The 21,625-nt window shown below is 44.0% G+C and overlaps 1 protein-coding gene across 3 annotated transcripts in view; it reads right to left on the bottom strand.

Moving 5' to 3' along the window:
• Positions 1–25: 25 nt before the first annotated feature.
• The window catches only part of LOC6732313 (laminin subunit alpha-1), a 65,290-nt gene continuing 43,690 nt past the window's right edge, over positions 26–21,625 (bottom strand). The window contains exons 1-13 of one of the 3 annotated variants that reach the window (XM_039291253.2): positions 19,266–20,410; positions 7,332–8,691; positions 7,009–7,264; positions 6,556–6,952; positions 4,809–6,496; positions 3,999–4,751; positions 3,656–3,938; positions 3,449–3,599; positions 2,733–3,390; positions 1,232–1,850; positions 1,041–1,174; positions 751–979; positions 26–682 (exon numbers count right to left, since the gene is read on the bottom strand). In XM_039291253.2, the coding sequence (XP_039147187.1) occupies positions 528–682; positions 751–979; positions 1,041–1,174; positions 1,232–1,850; positions 2,733–3,390; positions 3,449–3,599; positions 3,656–3,938; positions 3,999–4,751; positions 4,809–6,496; positions 6,556–6,952; positions 7,009–7,264; positions 7,332–8,691; positions 19,266–20,271 (7,689 nt within the window). In that variant the 5' untranslated portion in view covers positions 20,272–20,410 and the 3' untranslated portion in view covers positions 26–527. Of the gene's footprint in view, positions 683–750; positions 980–1,040; positions 1,175–1,231; positions 1,851–2,001; positions 2,593–2,732; positions 3,391–3,448; positions 3,600–3,655; positions 3,939–3,998; positions 4,752–4,808; positions 6,497–6,555; positions 6,953–7,008; positions 7,265–7,331; positions 8,692–19,265; positions 20,411–21,625 lie in introns of those variants that run through there. The other 2 variants (XM_016180138.2, XM_039291252.1) reach the window with 2 other exon arrangements.

Here is a 21,625-nt window from a genome sequence, read left to right as displayed (position 1 = left end):
TTAATTTAAATAATTGTCCCATAGGTTTCATTTAAATAATAGGTTTTTATTTATTTTATTAGTCTGGAAATATTACATAAGCATAGGTACTAAATGGCAGTTCTATTTACAAATGAAAATAATGAAAGTTATAGCTACTTAAGTAAATTTCGTTGCGCACTGTACAAACTGGAGATTCGATAAACACAATTTTCGATAAGTCGTATGCCAAATGAAATACAAACTTAAAGCCTCTTTAACAACATAAAATAAATAATGGAAAAAATAAGGTAATTTATAAATACGAAAATAAATTATGAATCAGATTGCAGAGTACAAAATGCAGTCACTGGCAATGAAAGTCGTAGTTAATTATATAAACATTCAAAGCTAATCCTAGAGTAACCTAACTTATATGGCAGTGAAGGGCTATAAATAGATGGCTCTAAACTCGTTATTGATCACAATACATTTGGAAAAAGTTTTGGTGTGGCGTCAACAGGAACCAGAAGCGCCCGGAAAGCTGTCCGGATTTCGGACATCGATCTTCAGCTCTCATCGCTGGACACGAGGCACTCGCTGAGCAGCACGTTCCTCAGGTCCTCCATCTCGATCCAGTCGCGTCTCTCGTTCCGAATGGACACGTGCCGGATGCAGCCCTTGAAGTTCTCCCGCGATATCAGTGACCCACTGGGTGCACTCTCTGCCAGGAAAATAGTTGAGAAAAAGGGTTTAATAAATGAAATTAACTTCATAAAGGTGCTGACCTACCTGGCAGACCGCCAATATAGAGTGGGGAGCGGGTTTGCACCTTTCCAGCATTCCCCTGATTGCCCACACTGATCACGGCTGGCAATTGATCGATGCGCAGGACAATCTGCTCGCCATCGTAGAGAGCTGAAATATTATGCCATTTGTTGTCACACAGGGCATATTTGGTGGGCAGTGATGACTCCACACGCATGGGCGCTCCGTTTCCAGGATCGCAGGAGAATATGATCTACCCAAGGAAAAAGAGCATTTAGTATACAGCTTTGAAAAATAAGTCGTTTTCAACTTACATTGCCATTATGCAGTTCTAGGGAAAGTGCTGGGAATCCATTTGGATCAGAGACACTCAGCAGAATGCCCGATAGCTCCGAGGTCCTAAACTCCGTTTCCAGATCGAGGTACTTGCCCACATTGAAGTTTTTCTCTGCGGCAGGATAATAAAGGTTATTTAAAAATCAAAGCAGACCGAGTGTGAACTCACTGTAAATGGCATATGCATCGCCGGGGAAGTAACTGCCTCTCTCCACCGTGGGAAAGCACTGGCCCACATTCGAGTGTTTGCCGGGTCGGGCCAGATCCTGGGTGTTGTTGTTGATGCTCACCCGGCGCAGGCAACCCTTGAATGGCTCCAGACGGACATAGAGATCGGAGGAGACCTTGACCGGAGACTGGGGCAGCCCACCCACCAGCAGCAGCTGAGAGGCGCCAATCTTCTTGGGCAGCTTCATCTGGGCGGAAGTCTTCTGATCTGTACGTCCTATTTCCACCGACATGGTGACCTTGCGATCGTGACAGCTAATCGTCACCCGGTGCCATTCGCCATCGTTCAACTTGGCGGTCAACTGGAGCTCCTCGCGCCGACGACCTCGGACCACCAGGACCAGCTGCCCGTCCTTGAGGACGAGAGCCACATAGTGCTTGGGCTTCTCCTTGCTTCCCGGCGACAAGTAGAGCATTCCATTGGGATAGAAGGAGCGGAAATCGAAGCTCAGGTGGAAGTTGCGCTGCCAGAAGTGACGCTCCGGTAGCTTCAGCTGGGAATAGCTATAGATATCGTCTCCAAACTTGAATGCATTCGGCTCGTAGGAATAGCTGCCGATCTGCAAGAGAGCAACCAGATTATGACCAGGACTATCGTACCTTTTTCTTGGAACTCAACTCACCCCGACGACTTTGTGTTAGTTTCTGAGCTTTTGCGTAGCGTTCTCAGCGATTTTGAATTAAAAATAAAAACTTTGCCATGATATCGTATTTGGTTTTGTTATAAAAATGTTTTTTATTTAGGTAAATGTGATAACAATTAAATGTCCATGTTGCAGTAGGCAAATGTTAATTGTATGATACATTCATGAAGCAAAAACGTACACAAAGCGTTGATGAGTGATGTGTATGATATATGAGTATGGTGAATCTTACATTCTAATTTGAGCGTTGAAGCTTATGAAATAGTAATAAAAGTCGCATGAAATATTTACAAAATTGCAAAAGTGTTTATAAAGATAATTACTAACTAAGAAGATCCCTCGCATTAGGTTTCGGTTATCTGAGGATCAAGATGCGCTAGCTTAAAGCTAAATCAGTCTGCCCATGAGAGTGAAATATTCAATCGATAATGCTCTCATGGACCCACTTTCCCAATGCCTTTTATGCAAGAACTGAGGTTATATCTTTGATGATGATTGGTTATATTAATCCACATGTAGACCACATAGAGTAGCTTGTTTGGTTAGCTTTGTTTTTGTTTTTTAGGCGAAATTAGTATACAAATGATCTTTCTTAAGGCGCAGCGCTTGAAGCTTTTAGCGTAGCCGCTTTTGACATAATTGCTTAGCAACTAAAATCCTATAAAAACAAAGAGAAACGTATGATTTTAACAGAGTTAGGTAGCCACATATGTACATGCAGAAAATGGACAGTACCCATTGAAATCTTCAACCCCGCCGAACCAATCCCAGAAAATAAAAGGTACTTTAGTCACTTACCCGCTTGCAGCCCTCAGGCGAGGCCGTAAAACTCTTTCCAATCATGGGTTCGGTTTTCAGCAGGACATCGTACAGTCCTCCTTTCAGACTGCCCATCAGTGGACCATTGCGTCCGATCTGGACGTTGGCAAAGGTCAGGGCATCGTTAAAGTTAATGGTCCGATTGTTGAACACCACATCCCGAATGGCTCCCTCTAGATTAACAAAAGTCGGCGCCAATGGCGTATAACTCTCATGCGGCGGAGCTCCACCGATATACAGGCCACCTGCATCCCTCGGCAGGCTGACAACCGTGGGATTGCCGTTTAGATTGCGAATCTCTTGCAGCTCATCGTCCACCATCAGCTCCAGTTTGCGACCGGTCTTGATCAAATGTACCACGTGAAACTCGCCATCGTTCATCTGACTGGAGTTCGAGGACATCTTGATGAAGCTGCGACCAGAGTTGACCCAAACATGCAATTGTCCATCGACCAGGCTAATGGAGAAGTTGCCCTTAATGTCCTTAGCATCGTAGTCGCCCAGGATCTCCGGCGGATAGGCAGCAAGGAGCAGCAGACAATCGGGCTGAAGGGTGCGGAACACCAAAGCGGTATTGGAGCGCTTTCGGAGTGACTGCGAGGGCAGCTCCAAGTAACCATTGCCCGAGAAACCCGCCCTGAAAAGGATTTAGTTTTTAAGAAATGATTCTTTTGAAAAATAGTCTATCTACATACTTGGTAATCATGTCCTTGCAGGAAGGCTCCACGCCGTAGTAGCTTGAGCTCTCCAGAGGATCGTAGGTCTCGCCATTCACCTGGACATCCTTCATACATCCCAGGAAGGGATTGTCAGCGCCAGGCGCCTTAGAGGTTCCCGAAGTGAAACCTATTATGACAATTCAAATTAAGTCTTAACTTATTATATTCAAATCAATCCCTTACCTGGTGGCACACCGCCCAGATAATAGACAGTCTTGGAAAGATCCGGAAGCAAGTGAATGTTTACGGGTAGTGTGGGTGCTCCGGAAATTGGACGATCGTTGTTTACTCGGAGCACTCCATTTTCAGTACTTCTTTTGGCCGAGAACTCTCGCGCAGCCTCGATCTTGATCCACTGGCCCACATTGTACTTCTTGGTGGTGTTTATCTCCAGCTTGGACTCATCGCCATAGTCGATGCGGAACATGATCCGACCCCGGCTCAAAGTTACCGACACCGAGCGGTTCTACAATATAAATTTATTATTTTATCGTTGAAGAAAGGATTAAAACTTAATTTTACTTACGTTCTTGTCATCAACCGCCAAGAAGAGCAAGGCATTTTCGTCCAATGTGCGGAAAGTCATCTGCACGGAGAACAGGTTTTTGCGAGTGGGTCGTGGTCGGGTCTTCATCAACTGGGCATAGCCTAATCCATTGAAATGGCGCGCCGTGGACGAGGCCGAAGACTCCTTAGCTCCAACCATTGATCCACCGCAGCTGCCCTCGCTGGTCACGAAGTTCCACAGACCCAGCGGCTTGTTATCCACCTCCACCTGGTGCACCACCACATTGAGTCCCGGCGTGAATTGCAAATCCTTTGAAGCAAAGCCACCCAGCGAAATTCGATCGCTTCGAGACTGATAGAAACGTGTGTGCTCAGTATCTGTGGATCCTGTTATGGTGACCGGATTAGGCGGAGTCAGCTCGCCATAGTTGTTCATCCGACGCACTACCAGGCTGCCCAGATTAAGTGTCCTATTCGCCTCCACATGGTACCAGGCGTCGTCGTACTTGGGATCACGAGTATGCACCACCATGGGATGCGTTACGGTTGCGGTGGTGCCACCAAGATTCCACACCAGACGCACTCGACGTTTGTATAGCTCCAGGGTGATGTGACGCCCCTCGCTGCTGGCCAGGTGAATCAATGGAGAGCTCTCGAGGTGATTGGATAAGGCGAAGCTCATACGAATCTTGTTCGAGGTACTCAAACCGTACGAGGCGGGCAGATATGATCGAATGCATTTAGGACCCAGAGATTCCAGGGAAACATCGATCTGTAACAAATTTATGTATGTAAATAACTGGGAATATATGAAGTAAGATCTACTTACCGCTTCTGCTGCATGTCTGGCCTTGGCTATCTGATCTCGAAGCTGCTGCAGCTGCTGGGCCATGCTGTTGTTCCAGACCTCGAACACCTGTTGCTCCTTCTCGGCTTGCTGCTCCAGGTAGCTCAATGAGACATTGGCCAAACGCAAGTTGGTCTGGGTCAGGGATATGTTCTCTTGGGCCATTCCCAGCTTGATTTCCCAGTCGGGTTCCAGATTGGAGAACGAACTCCGCATGTTCTGGATGGACTCCTGCATATCCTTCGCCTTTCGCAGTTCAGCACGCATTTGTTCTCCCGTTCTATCAGCCATTTCCAGACTATCCTTCGCTTGACGACGGGCTGAACCATCTGAAAGACCCTGCAGCTGTCCGGATATGTTGTTGGTGCGCAGTCCGGAGTCGTAAATCGAGGACTTGATGCCCTCCACCTGCTGCTCCTGGCGATGCAGTTTGTCCTTCAACACATTGGATTTGTGCATCTGTTTGAGCGCTTCCTGCTGGAGTTGTTTTGATCTGTGCAGCGAGTGCTTGGCTCGCTCAATCATGGAGCTGCCGTCACTGGGATAGAGTGTCCTCTGCGCCTCGTACACCCGTTCCTTGGCCAGGATTGAAGCTAGCCGTGCATCGTTGATGGCCTTGGTGATATTGCTGTGGGCAGAGCTGGCCAACATGGCTATGCGGGCTCCATTTCTGGTGGGTTGAAACTTGCGGGCGTACTCATTGGATCTCGCCAACAGGTGATTGGCGTGCTTCTCCGCCTTGGGAAGCCAGTGTTTACGCACCTCCCGCTGCTGCTCAGTCTTTACGCCCAATGTGGTATTTAGTAGTACACGGTAGCCATCCAATTGGTTAAGATGCCCATTGAGTAATATTTGCCGCTGGACTGTCAGCCTCAGCAAGCCCTCGCCCTGTTCTAGGTAGCCCGGATCCAGGTGATCGGAAATACGCTGGTTGAGTTCATCCAGCTCCTGATGGGATTCGCCCACATGAATACTCAAATTGCGCACATGTTCCAGAACATCCTCCGCTTCATTCTCCACCTCTTGGACGCGATCCACCTGCAGCCGCATGTCCACCACACGATGATTGGTCTGATTCAAATCCCGCCAGAGCATCTCCAAGCGGCCACTCTCGTCGAAGGACGCATCCGATGCGTTGCCCATGGCATAAAAATGCTTCCATGCACAGTCGTTGGTGCTGCGGATTCCCTGAACCATTTGGTCGTGCTCCCGGATGGCCTGCAGGTAGAATCGGGCCTGCTTGAGAGCAGTGGGCAGACTGAGATAATGGGCACTCTTTCCATAGCCATGTAAATCGGAAAGGGTTTGAAGAATCTCCGAGCGGAGTAAGCCGACACTGTGCTGTTGGGTTACTGCATCCTCCCGCATCGATTTTATGGCAAACTCCCGTTTTCCAATAGTGGCCACTGCTTTGCGGGATTGGAACTTCAAATTTTCGGCGTGGGCCTCCAGCTTCAGGATGTCAGCGGAGTCGTAATCCTTCAGACGCCGTTTGGTCTGGCTAAAGTCCCAGTGTCGTCCATTCCATTTTTCATAGGCGCTTTCGTACTCTGACAATTTTCGGTATGGCGCCGGAATTCCCGTCAAATCCATGTTGTGCATTCCACGACGAAGCTTGTTGCCCACCAGCTCCACGTAATCCAGTAGAAGAAGAGTGCAGTTGTCGCAGACTATAAAGGATATAGAGAACATGAATGGTACCCATAGTTCGCATCGAACATTAACTTACTTTTGCATCCGTTGTCCACCAGATGATGTCGTTCCGCCTGACACTTGTCGCACTTATGTCCAGTAACTCCATCTCGACAGTAGCATCTACCAGTCTCTACGTCGCAGCCTTCGGTTTGGATTCCATCCGGGTGGCAGTTGCATGGCTGGCAAGTAGTGTTAGGATATCTCATAGGATCTCCAAAGTATCCCGCCTGGCACCGTTCACACAATCTGCCCGTGTAACCCGGCTTGCAGACACAACTGACTTCTCCGTCCCAGACATTGCAGCCCCGGGCAAAGTTCCTATTGGTCTCCGGGCACGGACAAGCCTGACAACCGTGCGGAGAGTTGGGATCACCGTAGAATCCCTCAGCACACTGATGGCAGTGATCTCCTCCAGTGTTACCTCGACAGTTCTAAGGAAAGTCGAATATAAATGGAATTGAATGGAAATCGAATAGTATTTTGTTACCTGACAGACTCCAGTTTCGCGGTCACAATCGCTGCTACGACCATTACAATGGCAAGGAGCTGCTCTTCCTATCAGATCCTCTATGAATACACTCTCCACAACAGTGGCATTCCGCCAACGGTAGAAGGATCTTCCCGGGTCCTGGCACGAAAGTCCATCAAACCGCTTGGGACACCTACACCGCTCGACTCCCTTGGCTATAAGATTGGTGGAGCCCTTGATATAGATGGCCGCATCCATGTGTACATTTTGAAGGCTAAAAATACATGATTTACATGATAAAATCTTATTACTAAATTTATTGAATTTACTAAATGACTTACACTACTTCCTGGAAATCGGCAAAAGCAAAGGCTCGAATGAAGATGTGTCGAATGTTTTGGAGTGCGGCCATTAGAGTATTGCGATCCACTGCCTGGCTGGTGTGGTGATACTTCCAGAAGGACTCATGCAACGGCACCCGATGGGTCACGTTCAAGGAATACTCGAACTCTTCGTACTCGTAAAAGTCCAGGAGCAACTTGGAGTGCGCGTGTAACTGAACCAATGGATACTGACCCAAAATATTTCGCTCCAGCGGCTTGTGGGCACCTTCGGTGATCAGGGTGAAGTACAAAAAGCCACCATAGCTGCTAGTCCGATCTCCGTAGAACTGCGGAGGCAGTTGGAAGTAGAGGGGATGGTAAAATTGGCCATATGCTCCGATGGAGACATTCCCTGTGGATTTGGGCACTAAGCTCAGATCATTCATGCGCTGGATCTCCGCGTCTTCGCGATGGAAACTGCTGCCCTCCATCTGAACCACCACAATGTACTCGTAGTCCGAGCTGGGTACCGAGTGCGGTCTTATTTGCTGAACGCTGAGATTTCTGGACTCCGCCATACGGATGTGTCCCCAGGACAAGTCGCTCTGCTCGCACTCACCGGATCTCCCGAAGCAGAAGCATCGGGTGCATCCTTCGGGATTGAGGGCGGACAATCCAAAAGTGCTTTGCATGCAGGTATCGCATTTGAGACCCACCACAAGGGATTTGCACGGGCATTGGCCATTCGAGTCACAGGCTATTGAGCCATCCGCCTGGGTGAAGGAACCCTCCGCATCGCAGCCGCATCGCCGGCACTCCGGATAGCCAAAATACCCGATGGCGCAAGTGTCACACTTCCTGCCCGAATATCCCTCACGGCACTGGCATTGTCCATCGCCGGTGCTGCACTGCTGACCAATGGAGCCAATATGATCGCACTCGCATTCCCGGCAACCCAGTCGAGCCTGCCAGCCCCAGGTGCCCGGCACACACTGTCCACATCCCAGGCCACGGGTGAACTTGGGGCAGATGCAGCGTCCATTGTGCGGGTCACACACCTGACCCTCCGATCTGCAGGCCGAGCAACGCTGACATCCCTCAGTGCTGAAGCCAAAGAATCCCTCTGTGCATTCATTGCAGTGCTGACCTCCAACCCCGATCTTACAGTCGCACTGGCCCGTCCACGGGTTGCACTCGTGACCTCGGGAACCATGGGGATCGCAGCGACAGTCCCGGCAGCCCTCGCCCGCCGTGAGGTTCCAGTGACCGGGTCGACACTTGTCGCATCTCCTGCCGGTGACGTTGGCCAGGCAGGCACATTGTCCAGTTCGCTTATCGCAATCCGAGGATAGGGATCCCACACTGCTGCAGTGGCATTCTGTAAAGGAAGGGTAGATGCATATGTTATAATTTATAACTAAAAGAAAGAATATTTAAACATATATTTATATTTACTACAGGGATGTTTTTTAAGGAAGTTATGTTACTAACTCTTATTTTTAACGAAGTTATAAATGAAATGCGATTTAATCAATGAATCAATGCCGGTTCTGGAATCTAACAATCACTCCCCTTCCTATGAGCTTTCCCCGTCTTGGGTTACTGGGCCACAACTACGTCACTGTCAGTGGCAGCCAGCTAACTGCACCTTAACAGCCACCAAGTGGCGCGCACAGACCCACTGTATCCACTAGACCCACCAGACCCGCTAGCCAGTTGGTGGGTTTGTGGGTTGCGCGTAGGCAGCGCCCCAAAGTCCGCCCACATTTGCATTCAGTTTCCTATTCGGGCGACAAACGACAATTGCGACGACGGACCAACGGACATTGGACCCCGAAAAAAAGCTGTGGGAGACGACGACTACGACTACGTCGGAACAAGCCAGACAAGTCTGCCAAGCTCATGAGTATGTGGACAGGCAGGAGGTACATATATACTATATACGAAAATAAATTCATTCATAAATCCGGTAAAACCAACGCAAAAACACTTTTCAATTTGATTGCACGCTCTATAAAAAAATACACCTAAAATATTGGCAAAAAGTGCATGCAAAATTAGAAGAGAGCTGTGGAACTTGTAACGAAGATTTGGTGATCTATCTTAAGGTCTAATAAGGTTAAATATATGTAAGTATATAAGGTAGGTGGATTAGACACTTGCAAATGTTTGGTAGTGGGAATTTAAAAAATATTGTAAAAAAATAGTTTTTGTTTCGCATTCCTAGTCAACTGACTGCTAACAGACTTTGGCCAAATCGTAGGGTATTCCAAAGAAAATATGAACAAGCTTAGCACGCGACACGATAGGATAGGTGATAGTAGATCCACTCCAGAGCTGCTTCGAGGAGCATTCAAGAGGAGGAGAAGGAAGCTGCGCCTTGAGGCACTTGGCATATGGCTGGGACTTGAAGACTCAAGACTGACTATAGTGCAGCTGTCAAGTGCTTGCCATCGTTCGTCTGGGGGGGATTTGCATTTTCATGAATGAAATGAGTGGCGAGAGAAAGGCCTGCGACTACGACTATGACTATAGGCGACTCCTTCAGACGGAGCCACCAATAAAAAGTTCAATCAACTGACGCCATTCACATGTTTCGCCTGGGCAAATGATGTCATTAAAGTTTACAATGGGAATCACGACTCTTCGCCTGCTCCTCGATCGTTTTTTGCCTGATGTTTTTGGTGCTTTAGTTGAAAATGCGTTTGTCATGGCACCACAGTTTGAGAGTCACTTGCACACCCACTGGAGATTTATTGCGTGGGTCTTGAGTTTGTTTCTTTCTTCTGGTCGGTTGTTAGTCTCGCGGGCCTTTGGTTTTATTGACAATTTTGTTTTCTTGATTTTTTATTAATGAGCACGTTTTGTTTGTTTTCTGTTTTTTTTTGCTTTGTTTTTACCCCTCAGTTATATCTCGATTTGCTGGCTGCCGATCGCTAGACTGGCCCGATGGTCAGAGATCTCGTGTGTGGGCCGCCTTAAGAGCACTTCCGTTCGCTTAACGGTTTTCAGCTTGAATGTGCGTTAAATTTTAGGGTTCCCGTTCACATTGGCATGGGCGGCATAATTTGGGATTGATCGACTGTCATTTGCCTTGTCTGCAGGAATGTCATGAAAAATTGGCGGATGGTCGAGACCAAACACCTTCTAACGTTTTTACAATCTAAACTGCTAACTATCAAATCAGAGTACTGCCATTAGTCTCACTTGTGTTGTGGCCTTGGGGCTTGTCATTTTCACTGCACAACATGGCGTATACACAATGCGACTACCAATAACCAAACTGTCTGCTCAGTCAACGCGTTCACAAATCAAATGCAATGCAATAAATTAACAATCAAATACTAATAATTCTAAAAGTACCAATGAATTGACAGTTTAATTGCAAAATCTCTTGGACTTGAGCACTATCAAAAATAAAAAGACTTGACCAATTGCAGAAAAATGTTAGAGCCGTAAGCTCACTTGTTGAGCTTCGATTTGGAGCACGTGTTTTGTGGGCAACATACCGTATGTTACGCTCGACACGACAAAATATTGATTAAATGATTTATGGGTTCGCTCACCGCACTCTGGGACAACGTTGCGTATGCGCAATGCATGCTTGCAGTGAGTAGTCATAAAAAAGCACCGATGGATGCCAATCAATTATCATAAATCTCAAATCAACACAAGAAATTAATTTTAAACAGCAAATATTTTATACTCTATATCTAGGTTGCAAAAAATAAATGTAGTGGCATTCGGAATTCTAGCGTCTACGCTTTAAAAACAGAATCAAGAAAAGGATCTTAAATTTGTTTAACATCATACGAATACTATAAATAAGCTGAATTTCTCAGCATATCAATAAACGAGTGTTATAACGATTGCATTTCGATATTTCCACAAGTAATCAAGAGGCAATTAAGCGTCTGTAGGCAGCTGCGATAAAAATCTGTTGGCTACACGCTGGCTGCCTTACTGACTGCATAAATAAATGAATCGATGAACGAATGAATGAGTGAATGAGTCGCATTCAATTGAGTGATTGACTCACTGACCAACTGACTTGCCAACAACTTCTCCATATACCCAATACAGATTGACATTTAAAATGTCGAAAATGATGGATACAAATGCAGTTAGTTGGCTTTTCTTGTTAGCCGCCCACCGTTGACCCAGTTTTCAAGCGAAGGAGAGAGTAATTGGAGTGTGGGTTGGGGTAGGACCTGAACCTGGACCAGGACCACCCGGCTAAAGTCTGCCGTTCCGAATTTCGTTAGTTGTTTCCTCCTCTTTTTTTTCTGCTGAAGTTAATTAACCCGTTTGCATAAATTTCGGTGCGGGCCACCAAGAAAAAAGCTCAACCAGTTCTACTCCTCGACCGACCGGCTGTCGGGACATTATTTATGCTTTCTTTGATCGAACTCGGCCCGGCACGTCATAATAGTCGCAATCCCAGTCGCTCGGATCATCGCCCCCTCCCCGAAATGGCCAACTCAATTGTTTTCGTGCCCGTCGTAAATTAATCGAGTATTAAGTTGGCCAGGAAATTGCGTTTGACTTCTCACTGGCCACGTTCTCGGACGCCACTTGCACCACCGCCTTCTCGGTAATGACGGGGTGTATTTGGGAAAATAATAGAAAAAATTAATTATAGCATTTTGTTTGTTATAATAAATGGTTTCCGAGTGTCTGGCTCTTGGTGTTTGGATCAACGGCGGCCGATAAGTGGCGGCGCCTATTAAAGTGGCCACATTAAGCCCGATCTCGTATGCAATTTATAAATATCTGAGCCGTGTTGGCTTTGTTGACTTCATTGCGAATCGAGTTGGCCAGATGTGGAAGTCGTGTTGGAGATTATTGCGCGTGGCAGTGTGATTATTATATCGTTTAGCGAAACAAACGGAAACGGAAGTTGGATGGATCAAAACTATTTAAGATTGATTTGCACACATTTAAATTAAATCAAAGCTGCGGAAGATTCATAATATATCTTGAATATATATAATCTTGATTTTACAGAAAAATAAATAAAGAAGTATCTTTTGTTCTAAAAAAGTTCAAAGTCACGAATAAACAAAGTTATATTCTCGTGAATAAACCTATAAAGCTTTTAAGTTACTCTAAACATCCTTTTTAATTTTCAAACGAAGCTGAACAGCAAAATGGTAGAAATAAATTCTTCTACCTATTTCGACGAATAAAACGAAACAAAATAAATAAATTCCCCTTAAGCACACGATTGCCAATTGTTTGCGCAAATAATTTGCTGGCATTACGAATCGAAGACACTTCAAATGAACTGCCGAAAGCCGATTTGAAATTTTAACTCAAAAGGTAATGTGCATAAATTGGCACGCATAAAGCTTTTAACACTAGCGAAAACGGGAAAAAGTCGAAACTGAAATGCTCTTTAAATAAATTTATATATTTTCTTCTTTTCATTTCTTATAAAATGAAGTAGTAAGGCATATTTCAAAAATACTCCAAGGAAAAGCAGCCAACCCGCGTCTCAAACATAAATATATAACACAAATTGGTGCTTCCAATGGGGTGCGCCAGAAATTTGGTTCGCAGATCGGTTTTCATAGCCATGCGAATGTGACATTTGCAAAATGTTTTTCATATTTTTCATATCGCAGCAATTGCTGCTGTTGCTGTGCCTATAGCAAAAAAAAAAAATCCATTGCAATCTATTTCGTCTGGGACTTGTTATTTATGTTTCCTGCAGTTGCAAAAACGTTTTCTTTTCGCTGTTCGCAATTTACAATATTTTCGGCGGCTCGCTCATTAGTCAATGACATGCCGAAAATGGCGAGAAATATTTTTGGCACATTTAAATGCAAATTAATGTGCCATTCATTTGCGGTAACTCCAATCCATCATGCGGCGAATAGTTTGACAAGCACTGGCAAAGGTCACAGCGTCGCGGATTGACGACCGCCTCAAAATTTTGTGAATTGCGAAATCTCGAATGTGAGCAGAGGAAAATCCACATGTGGGTAATACCAAAGTTTATGGCACGGAAAACTGTGCCCGCATAGGCAAATTTGCATATGGGGATTAAATATGTGCGAGCATATAAATTTTATGGTCACTTGCCACTTGTCTTGAAATGCAGGTGGATGGATGCCTTAGTGAAACAAAATTAAAATAAGCCATAAACATGGAATGAGCTCTCGAATGTTCGGTGGGCCAATCTAAATCGGCAAATCGATCGACAGAGTTACGAGGCCATAAGGATTAAGCTGCAACGATGAATAAATAAGAGAAAAAGCGATTGAACACCAATGAATATGATTTTCACATTTCCTGGGGTGTTTTTCAATCGCACATCGTAAATGAATCGTAAGGAAGCAATCCGATCCAATCCGATCCGACTGGTTGCATCTTTCTAACAACTTTCACACTCCAGATTTGCAATTCGCATCTGCGCCAAGAGCTTCTCACGTATTTAGCCGAACTATCTCCACATGCCATAAAAACGTCAAATTGAATTTTATTTCAATTAACAAAACTATTTGCCGCCCCCTTGGCCACCTCCAACACACGACTGATCAGAAATAAAGCCAGGTACACATTCAATGAATTTTGCACGCTATCGATTTTATTTTTGGTCAGCAACATTTGGCCAGCAGCAGCATTTTCAATTTGGCCAAGGAGTCTGGACTTTCGGCGCGGCTTCAGTATTTGATGGCTGCTGCCTTTAAAATTGGAATTACATGTCGCTAATAAAGATACGGATTAGTTCGGCAGGCCTTCCGTACGAGGGTGTCCGAAATGCGGGCCTTAAAAGTTAATTAACAATAGCCGAAAGTGCAGCCCAGTTGTAATTAAAATCCAACTGCAATTAGCCAAAAAACACATTTATGTGGCTATACGATTTTTTGATTACACGCTTTTAGAAGGGGCGGAAACTCCTTTGCTAAAGTTGGTGATTAAAAAGATTGTGTTTATGTCAAAATGTTTAACATTGAACACCTGCGGGTTATAAAAAACTTTAAACATAAACATAAATTATATCTTAACGATGTGAAAATAAAAGTACTTCTTTATAGAATATAAGATCCAATTGCAGAACCAAAAATGCAAGAATTTTTGTCGTATTTTGTATCAAGAGTAAACAGTTTGATATAAAAAACAAATAAATAACAAAACAAATAGTTTTACCAACATATAAATTTAATTTAACAGGGTTATTTATTTCATACACTTAAATCAGTTTGTATGACAATTAACCTTTTTCTTTCTTATGCATCCAAAATGTTCTAATTTTTTAAAATTCCTTTCAAATATCATTAACATAATATGTTGGTGCCCCAATCCCTCGCAAGGGTATTTATTTAATCGGTTTGTGCAAATATATTTTGTATCGTTTGGATTACTGTTCATATTTTGACACCGTGTGTCATGTAACAGTAACTGGCCTCAGTTTAATGCCGGTTTTGGTGTTGGTGTTGAAGTTGATGCCGTTTGGCCGGCCCGTGGAAACACACACGCCCATGGACACTCCCACATAGTGGGCCTGACATACAGGTAACTTTGCATGTCCCATGTACCCAGGCGAATCGCCCCAGACAGCCAGGCAACTCAGAGCCATAGCCAGAGTTACAGCCAAAAGCCGTGTGTATCGGAGATCCGGAGACCCAGCGATGTGAACACACCCATTTCCAGAGCTCCGGGCAGGAGGATCGGAATGGAGGAGTTGAAGGAGAAGGAGCAGGAGCAGTCAAGCGATCTCGACCAAGTGACAGGAAATGCAATTTGAGTGCGCCAAACTTTTGACTGCGTTTAGCTTTTGATAGGCGAAAGTACACAAGTCTATTGCCAGAGTCATACACATGTGATTTTTGGTTCTCCGTTTTTTTTTTTTCATCTAGTTGGTGTTTGTGGGTGTTGCCGCCTCGGTGGGCGTAATCCAAGTGAAATATCTTTGATTTTAATTGGAATTGCTTAATTAAGCGCGCAATTTGCTTCGTGCCATTAGCAGCGGTAAGCAAAGTTGATTGGGGTCAAAATTTGGAAGGGTGGGAGAAATATCTTTAGATAATCAGGTCGCATGTAAGTGCTTGCTTATATAACTCAATCACAAATGATTTTCTTTCAACTGAGAAGTTCTTTTGCTTAAATAATCTGTAAGCAATCTAGTGATCACTTCGTCTCCAGATTGTCGCCGACTGAAACTTTCTCCGAGTTCCAGACAGACGGTTCCATCAGTCCCCCTTGACCACCTCTTATAAGATGGGCCTCCCCTCCTTAGTTTCGTCTTCATTTCCCTTGATTTTAGCAAACCAAAGAGCACATGTTGTGTGCCAACTTCAGACGGGAGAAAAAGTTGCCGTATCATTTAAGCCGACGCTTCGTTGTTTACGCATCGGCAACAAACAATAACAAAGGCGCAGACAGACAGATATAGATTCAGATTCAGATACAGATACTGAAACGGCAACGGAACGGCTACGAAATCATTTGAAGTGCATAGATCAAAGTGACCGAAGAGGCGCCAAGGCAGGAGTGTTGATACTGCGGGATTTCACTGTTCGTTGCTGGGACTTGGTGGTTTGGAGTTGGAACTGACCTCGGACAACCTGGCACACGTTGTGGAAGACTTGTTTCCAAATGGAAATTGCCAAATAAATATGAAAAACGTGACTTTGAGGCAAAGTATGCGAGCAATAGCGAGACTTTTGAACTCATAAACTATATTTGAAAATAGAGGCGCCCCAAGAAAACAGTGGATTAAATAGTGAAATTTTCCTAAGCCACCTTTTAATTTTCTCTCTGATTAACCTCGATTCCCGCTGGAGAAACCACAAAAGGCAGCTGACCTAGGTCTCGTATTTCCGGTCTTTAAGCCAGCTTTTAACTGGAAATTGATTTATTGCCTTTTCACCCTTTGTATAGCTCACTAATTAGACATATATTTTACATTTTAGCGATAAATCCAGCTTAAATAGCTCAAATTTGGGTTTATTTTCCGCTGTCGCAACACCTTGATAAACATTTTCGCCAAAAAATTTATGGGCGTCTTGCTGTTGCAAAATTAATGCTTAATTTAAGCGTCAGAAAAATAATTTGCTTGCATTTTTCGATACGCTGAGCCGTTGGCAAGGGGCCAACAAAAAAGCCCGAAACAAGTTCTCCATAATCAGATTTAATGAAAATTGAATAATAAATACTATCAGGCGCGCAATCGGCTAAGAGAAAAATGTCTGAAAACTGCTGTAATATTTCGCTATAATGTTTCCAAACACCCAGAAGCTGGCTACTCAAAAACGTGGCTAAATGTTGTGAGATAAAATTGGTAGTATATTTGTTTGAGGCTGTTGAACTTGGCTTTTTGCCATTTAAGTGTTTAATGTATCTTGTGGGATTTTCTTCAATGTGGGTGGCAAATATTTTTGCAATGTATTGGGATGGAAATTGTGGGGTATCTTTTTCCTGTGTACCATTTTAGTTTGAGATACTGTAAAATGAAGTAAATATAACGATTTCCCATCGGAGATTTCTCAACACAAAGTTCAGGCACCACACACAGACAAATGGCCCTCGACCAACTGAACTTTAATCCATAAATTTCAACAAATTCGACTGCCGTAGGCCCTTCAGTTTTTATCTTTTTTTTTAGGAAAAGGCAGCTTAATGTCGAACTGAAATTGCGTCTGAGTCGACAAGATTGACACTTGCATTTGTCATTCGGCTCATTTGCTTGTTTGTTTGTTGGTTTGTTTGTTTATCCGTCCATTTGCTTCGCTAACAACAAGTTTTGTTACAGTATTTCTGTATTTCTGGCCGAAACTAACCGCCTTTCCCTTGGCCACCCCTTCATTTTGGCTTTGTTTTTTCCTGTTTTCAGTTTATGCCTTCGTTTTTTGTTTTTTTGGTGGTTTTCTGTGATTTTGGACTTTATGTGCAATTAGCGAGCGCATTGTTTGTTTGTTTTGTGTGGCACGTTTCATTGTAATTAAAAAATCGCCGTTTTGCCCGCGACATGTTGTGTGCGGTAAGATTTGACTTGGCCAGGCCAGAGCTGGCTCTACTCCCATAAGAATGGCCATAATGTATGTACGTAGGTGTTTCTCGTGGCTTTCAGCCTCTGTCCCTCAGTCCTCATCCCAGCATTTCTGTATTTGGAGTCGCGCTAGAAGATCTAAGACACTGGAAATGTCAATATTTGCTGCTGCTAACCAGCCAGTTGATTTTTGTTTCGTTTTTATGTTTGTCGTCTGCACATGGCTTTATGTTAATGACTGTGTGAGATTCTGATGCGGTTTTCATTCTCTTCGGGGCGGGAAAAGTCTGGGTGGCTGTGTGGAAAACCTCTGACCGGAAAATAATAATGTGGGTCATTGGAGTTTACCATTTCTAGTTTTATGGTACATTTAAGTAAACTTTTAAACAGACTAAATTTTTCACTTTCTTAAAGTTTAAGCTAAGTAACTTGAAGGCAGAGCTCAACATAAGAAAAAATACCCAAAGCAGAATGACATAAACATTATAAATATGCAATTCGTTTGAGCAATAATACCAGTTGATTGATTAATCTGCATCAATTTCATGGCATTCGAAATCGAATAAATCACTCATAACTGTGTGGAATAATTGATGAACTCTCGGTTCACAAGCAAGTCGCAAATTTGCATAGTTCGTTTGGGCATCCAGACACCACCACGATTGGCATCCGATCAAAAAGCGAGGAGAATGTCATCAGAGCCTCCTGCTGGGCGCCACTTTACACACCAATAACCAAAAATGGCCTAAAGGCGGCCACAACTGGCTGTGGTGTAGTGTAGTGTGTGTTTCTCCGGTTCGATACACATAATGCCATATTCGTGCTGGTTTGGGGCCATGTCGGCCGGGATCTGGGACGCCACGGAGCTCCTCTCCGAAATGCTAATTGAACGCCAAGCCAAACGGGCAGACGCCAAATGTGCGTCCACCACCATCTATATTTTTTGCTCAACATTTTTCCACATCAACTTAAAATTTGTATACATTTTAAAGTGTGTGCGATTTGATTTGCTTGCCAATTTGTTGAGTGATTCGATTACATAAGCGAAAATAAAAGAAAATCAATAAATTGCGGAAGCCGTTTAAAAAAATTTATGCGGTCCGGCAGTTCATAGATTTTCTCAATTGATTTTTCATCGCCATTTTCCAGCCAGCTGCGTTCACAAAATATATTTTTTGAACGAGTTTTAAAACGAATTTTCCCCTAACTAACTCATATATTCATTTGCTAGAGAGCCTGTCAACTGATTCGTGGCACAAACTTGCCTCATACTTGACCATTAACAACAGACAACTGTGAAAAACAACTTGTAATCAAAATATTTGTGTATACATTTGAAAGATTGACACTTGGAAATGATAAGAGCAAATGTTCGACAAGCCGTTGATTGTATTTTCTTAATGGAATTCATTAATGGTTGCGTATCAGGCTAAGTAGCCGTTGATGGCAAGTGATGAAAAATTAATGGGAAAAATCAATAAATAATTTATATTCGCATTTGAAAGAAGCTAAAAACTCCTCGAACTTTATTGCTAGTCATAAATGTTTTGAAATAACTTGATCACAGTATTCCCTTGGTCATGGAATCATAAAAACTGGTACCCCATCCTTATGGCTTCGCAGCAATTCCCGCTGACACCTTTCAAATCCCGCTGCAGCTCACCAAAATCGAAGTCAATTGCTTTGACCAATTAGGCTGGCTTTCTATGCGCATCGCCGCTGGGGGTAATTATTGGACCACGACTTGGACAAGGCGATGAAGGCGCCAGTCGCGGACTTGGCATCCATTTAACCACATTAAATGCCATAAACTGCTGTGAATGCAGTTTTTATTAGCGTAATTAACACCTTTTGGCGGCGCATCGACCCCTCTCCCCCTCCACCCTCTCCCAGGAGTGACGACAATTAAATGGCCAAGGAGGAATCGCTCGTAACGCTCGAGAGGATTTGCTTACCACGTTGCCTGGGGCGCGGGGTCGTCGTGGATCGCAGCGGTATAAAGTGCTGCTGTTGCGTATAGACCGGCATTCCCGATCCGGAGAGCAGGCCCGGCGGACAGGGCGGTATGGGTCCCAGATTGCTATAGACCAAAATGTTTTGGCCAGGCTGGATGAGTAGATGTTGCTGCTGTTGCTGCTGCTGGGTGAGATTGCCCAACAGTGTTCGTTGCTGCTGCTGCTGCTGGTGGTGATAGTATGTTGCAGGTACTATGGCAAATCCGGGCTGTTGTTGCCGCTGTTGCGGGCGCGGTGTTACGGCGACAACATGCACTTGTTGCTGCTGCTGCTGCTGGGTAACTTGGCCACCGGCAACATGTTGCTGCTGCTGCTGCTGGAAGCTCGAGTGCAGGTGGGTGTGATAGTTAAAGGGCTGTTTGTGGGCCATCTTTGGTAGCAGCGTTGTTGCCGTGGCAGAGACACTTGCCACTGTTGTGGTGCGTGTGGCATGTGTTGCATTCCGCCGATGATACGGATGCAAACGCAGTTTTCGCCTCCTGCCCAAGGTGGAATTACGATTTTGTTGCCCCTGAAACTTGCGTCGCAGTTTTCGACGTCCTGGCGTTATTGTTGTTGCTGCCGTAACCGATGCGAATGTTACCGCTCCCGATGACGATCCCGTACCGCTGGCCGATGCACTGGCCGTTGCCGTTTGGATAATTTCATTGAATTGCCTGCTTATATTGATATTTACACTGCTATTTACACTGGTTCGGTGATGTTGCTGCAGCATGTTGCCCTCGGGCTGGCCATGTTGCTGCTGTCGGTGTTGCTGCTGCTGCTGTTGCCGTTGCTGCAGTTGCAGCGTTTGCGTTATGCAGACTAGATAGACGCATAGGTGCAGCAGCAGGCATTTTGTCATCATGCCACGAGGCTTTACTGCTGCCCGCAGATGTTTTTTTAATTTTCGTGGCTTTATTGACGCGTCTGACATTTTGACAGTTCGTTTGTCAGACGCTGACATTTTCTTTTGTTTGGTCGAGAGCTTGAGCGATTTTTCCAAATTAGTATTTAATCATTTTCAATGAGTTTAGCTTATTAGCTTATCTGTTCCATTTCGTTTGTGGTTTGACACAGTTCGAAACAATTTTTATATATATGTTAGAAGATTCTTCATTCCCTTTTTGAGAAGATGTTGCAATATTTTGGAAAGAATTTACTATTACATTAAGTTTCTAGTTCCTAATTAAAACTTGCATCAGTTAACAAATTGTAATTTTACTCCCCCAAAAACTTCCTATAAACTTTTCAGATACGTTGCAAAAGCTAATTTATCAGCTGGCGATAAATGCCTATTTTAAAAGAAACAACATTTGACAATAAGTAAATAAACAAATATAAATTCACAGTTACAGTTCATCCACAGGCGTTTTTATGTGAGGTCTGCAAGCTAATTAGTGAAGACAAACAAAAATAGCATAGACTCCAAACAAATGTGTTACAATTTGTATGTTTATTTGCTTACAAAGTCGAGGGAGTGTAGATCAAGTAAGGCACATATATAAAAGTAAACAGCTCGAGCTTTTAGACCCAAACTCTGTGGAAGTTTTATGCAAAATGGGTTGCGTGAAACTGATGCAAAATAATCGATAAATTCGAACGCATTGAGCCAAACAAAAATATGGCCAAAAAAACGACATAAATTTGTTGGGTAAATCCCATAAACTTCTACTTGAAAACTTCATTATAAAAGGGATCGCAGTGGGAAGAGAACTCTATAATTCTGCAAGGGGAACTGAAGCATCCGCTAGATGAAATAAATATTTTCCAGGAAACCCAGCTGCAAACAAATTCGCATTCAGAACGTACACACACGAGTAGATAAAACTACAAACGAATCGAGGAACTCATGAACCCACAGATGTATTGAAGTAGAGGAAACAAATTTAAGATCGTGATGTAATAAATTTTCAGAGCTAAATATAAAAAAGGCTAAGCTGTGAACAACAAAATGCCTGGCGATTTTGTTTGGTATTGTTGATCTATAAAAAGGCAACTCAGAAGGCAAATGACGCAAACTGAAATCCACTGATGAATAGCGGATCGTAAATAATCAAATATCGACTGACAAATAGCGAAATGGACAATCCATAAATTGAACCCAAGCCGAAAGCACCTCAACTTTATATATCCACAAGTGGAAAATTAGTTGAAAAGGCAACAAAATTTGAAATAAGTGAACAAGTTTTTGTTTTCCTTTGAAATTTGGCGGCTTTCAGTTATTTGATCTTTTTTTTTTCTACTCTCCTGAACAAACCCCACTGAAAAAAGAGCTACATTTTTTCATAATTTTTGTTTTCTTTGGGCATCTTCCGCTT

This window comes from Drosophila simulans, chromosome 2L, assembly GCF_016746395.2.
Source record: "Drosophila simulans strain w501 chromosome 2L, Prin_Dsim_3.1, whole genome shotgun sequence".
NCBI classification, from domain to species: domain Eukaryota; kingdom Metazoa; phylum Arthropoda; class Insecta; order Diptera; family Drosophilidae; genus Drosophila; species Drosophila simulans.
This window is presented reverse-complemented; position numbering and strand designations above follow the sequence as displayed.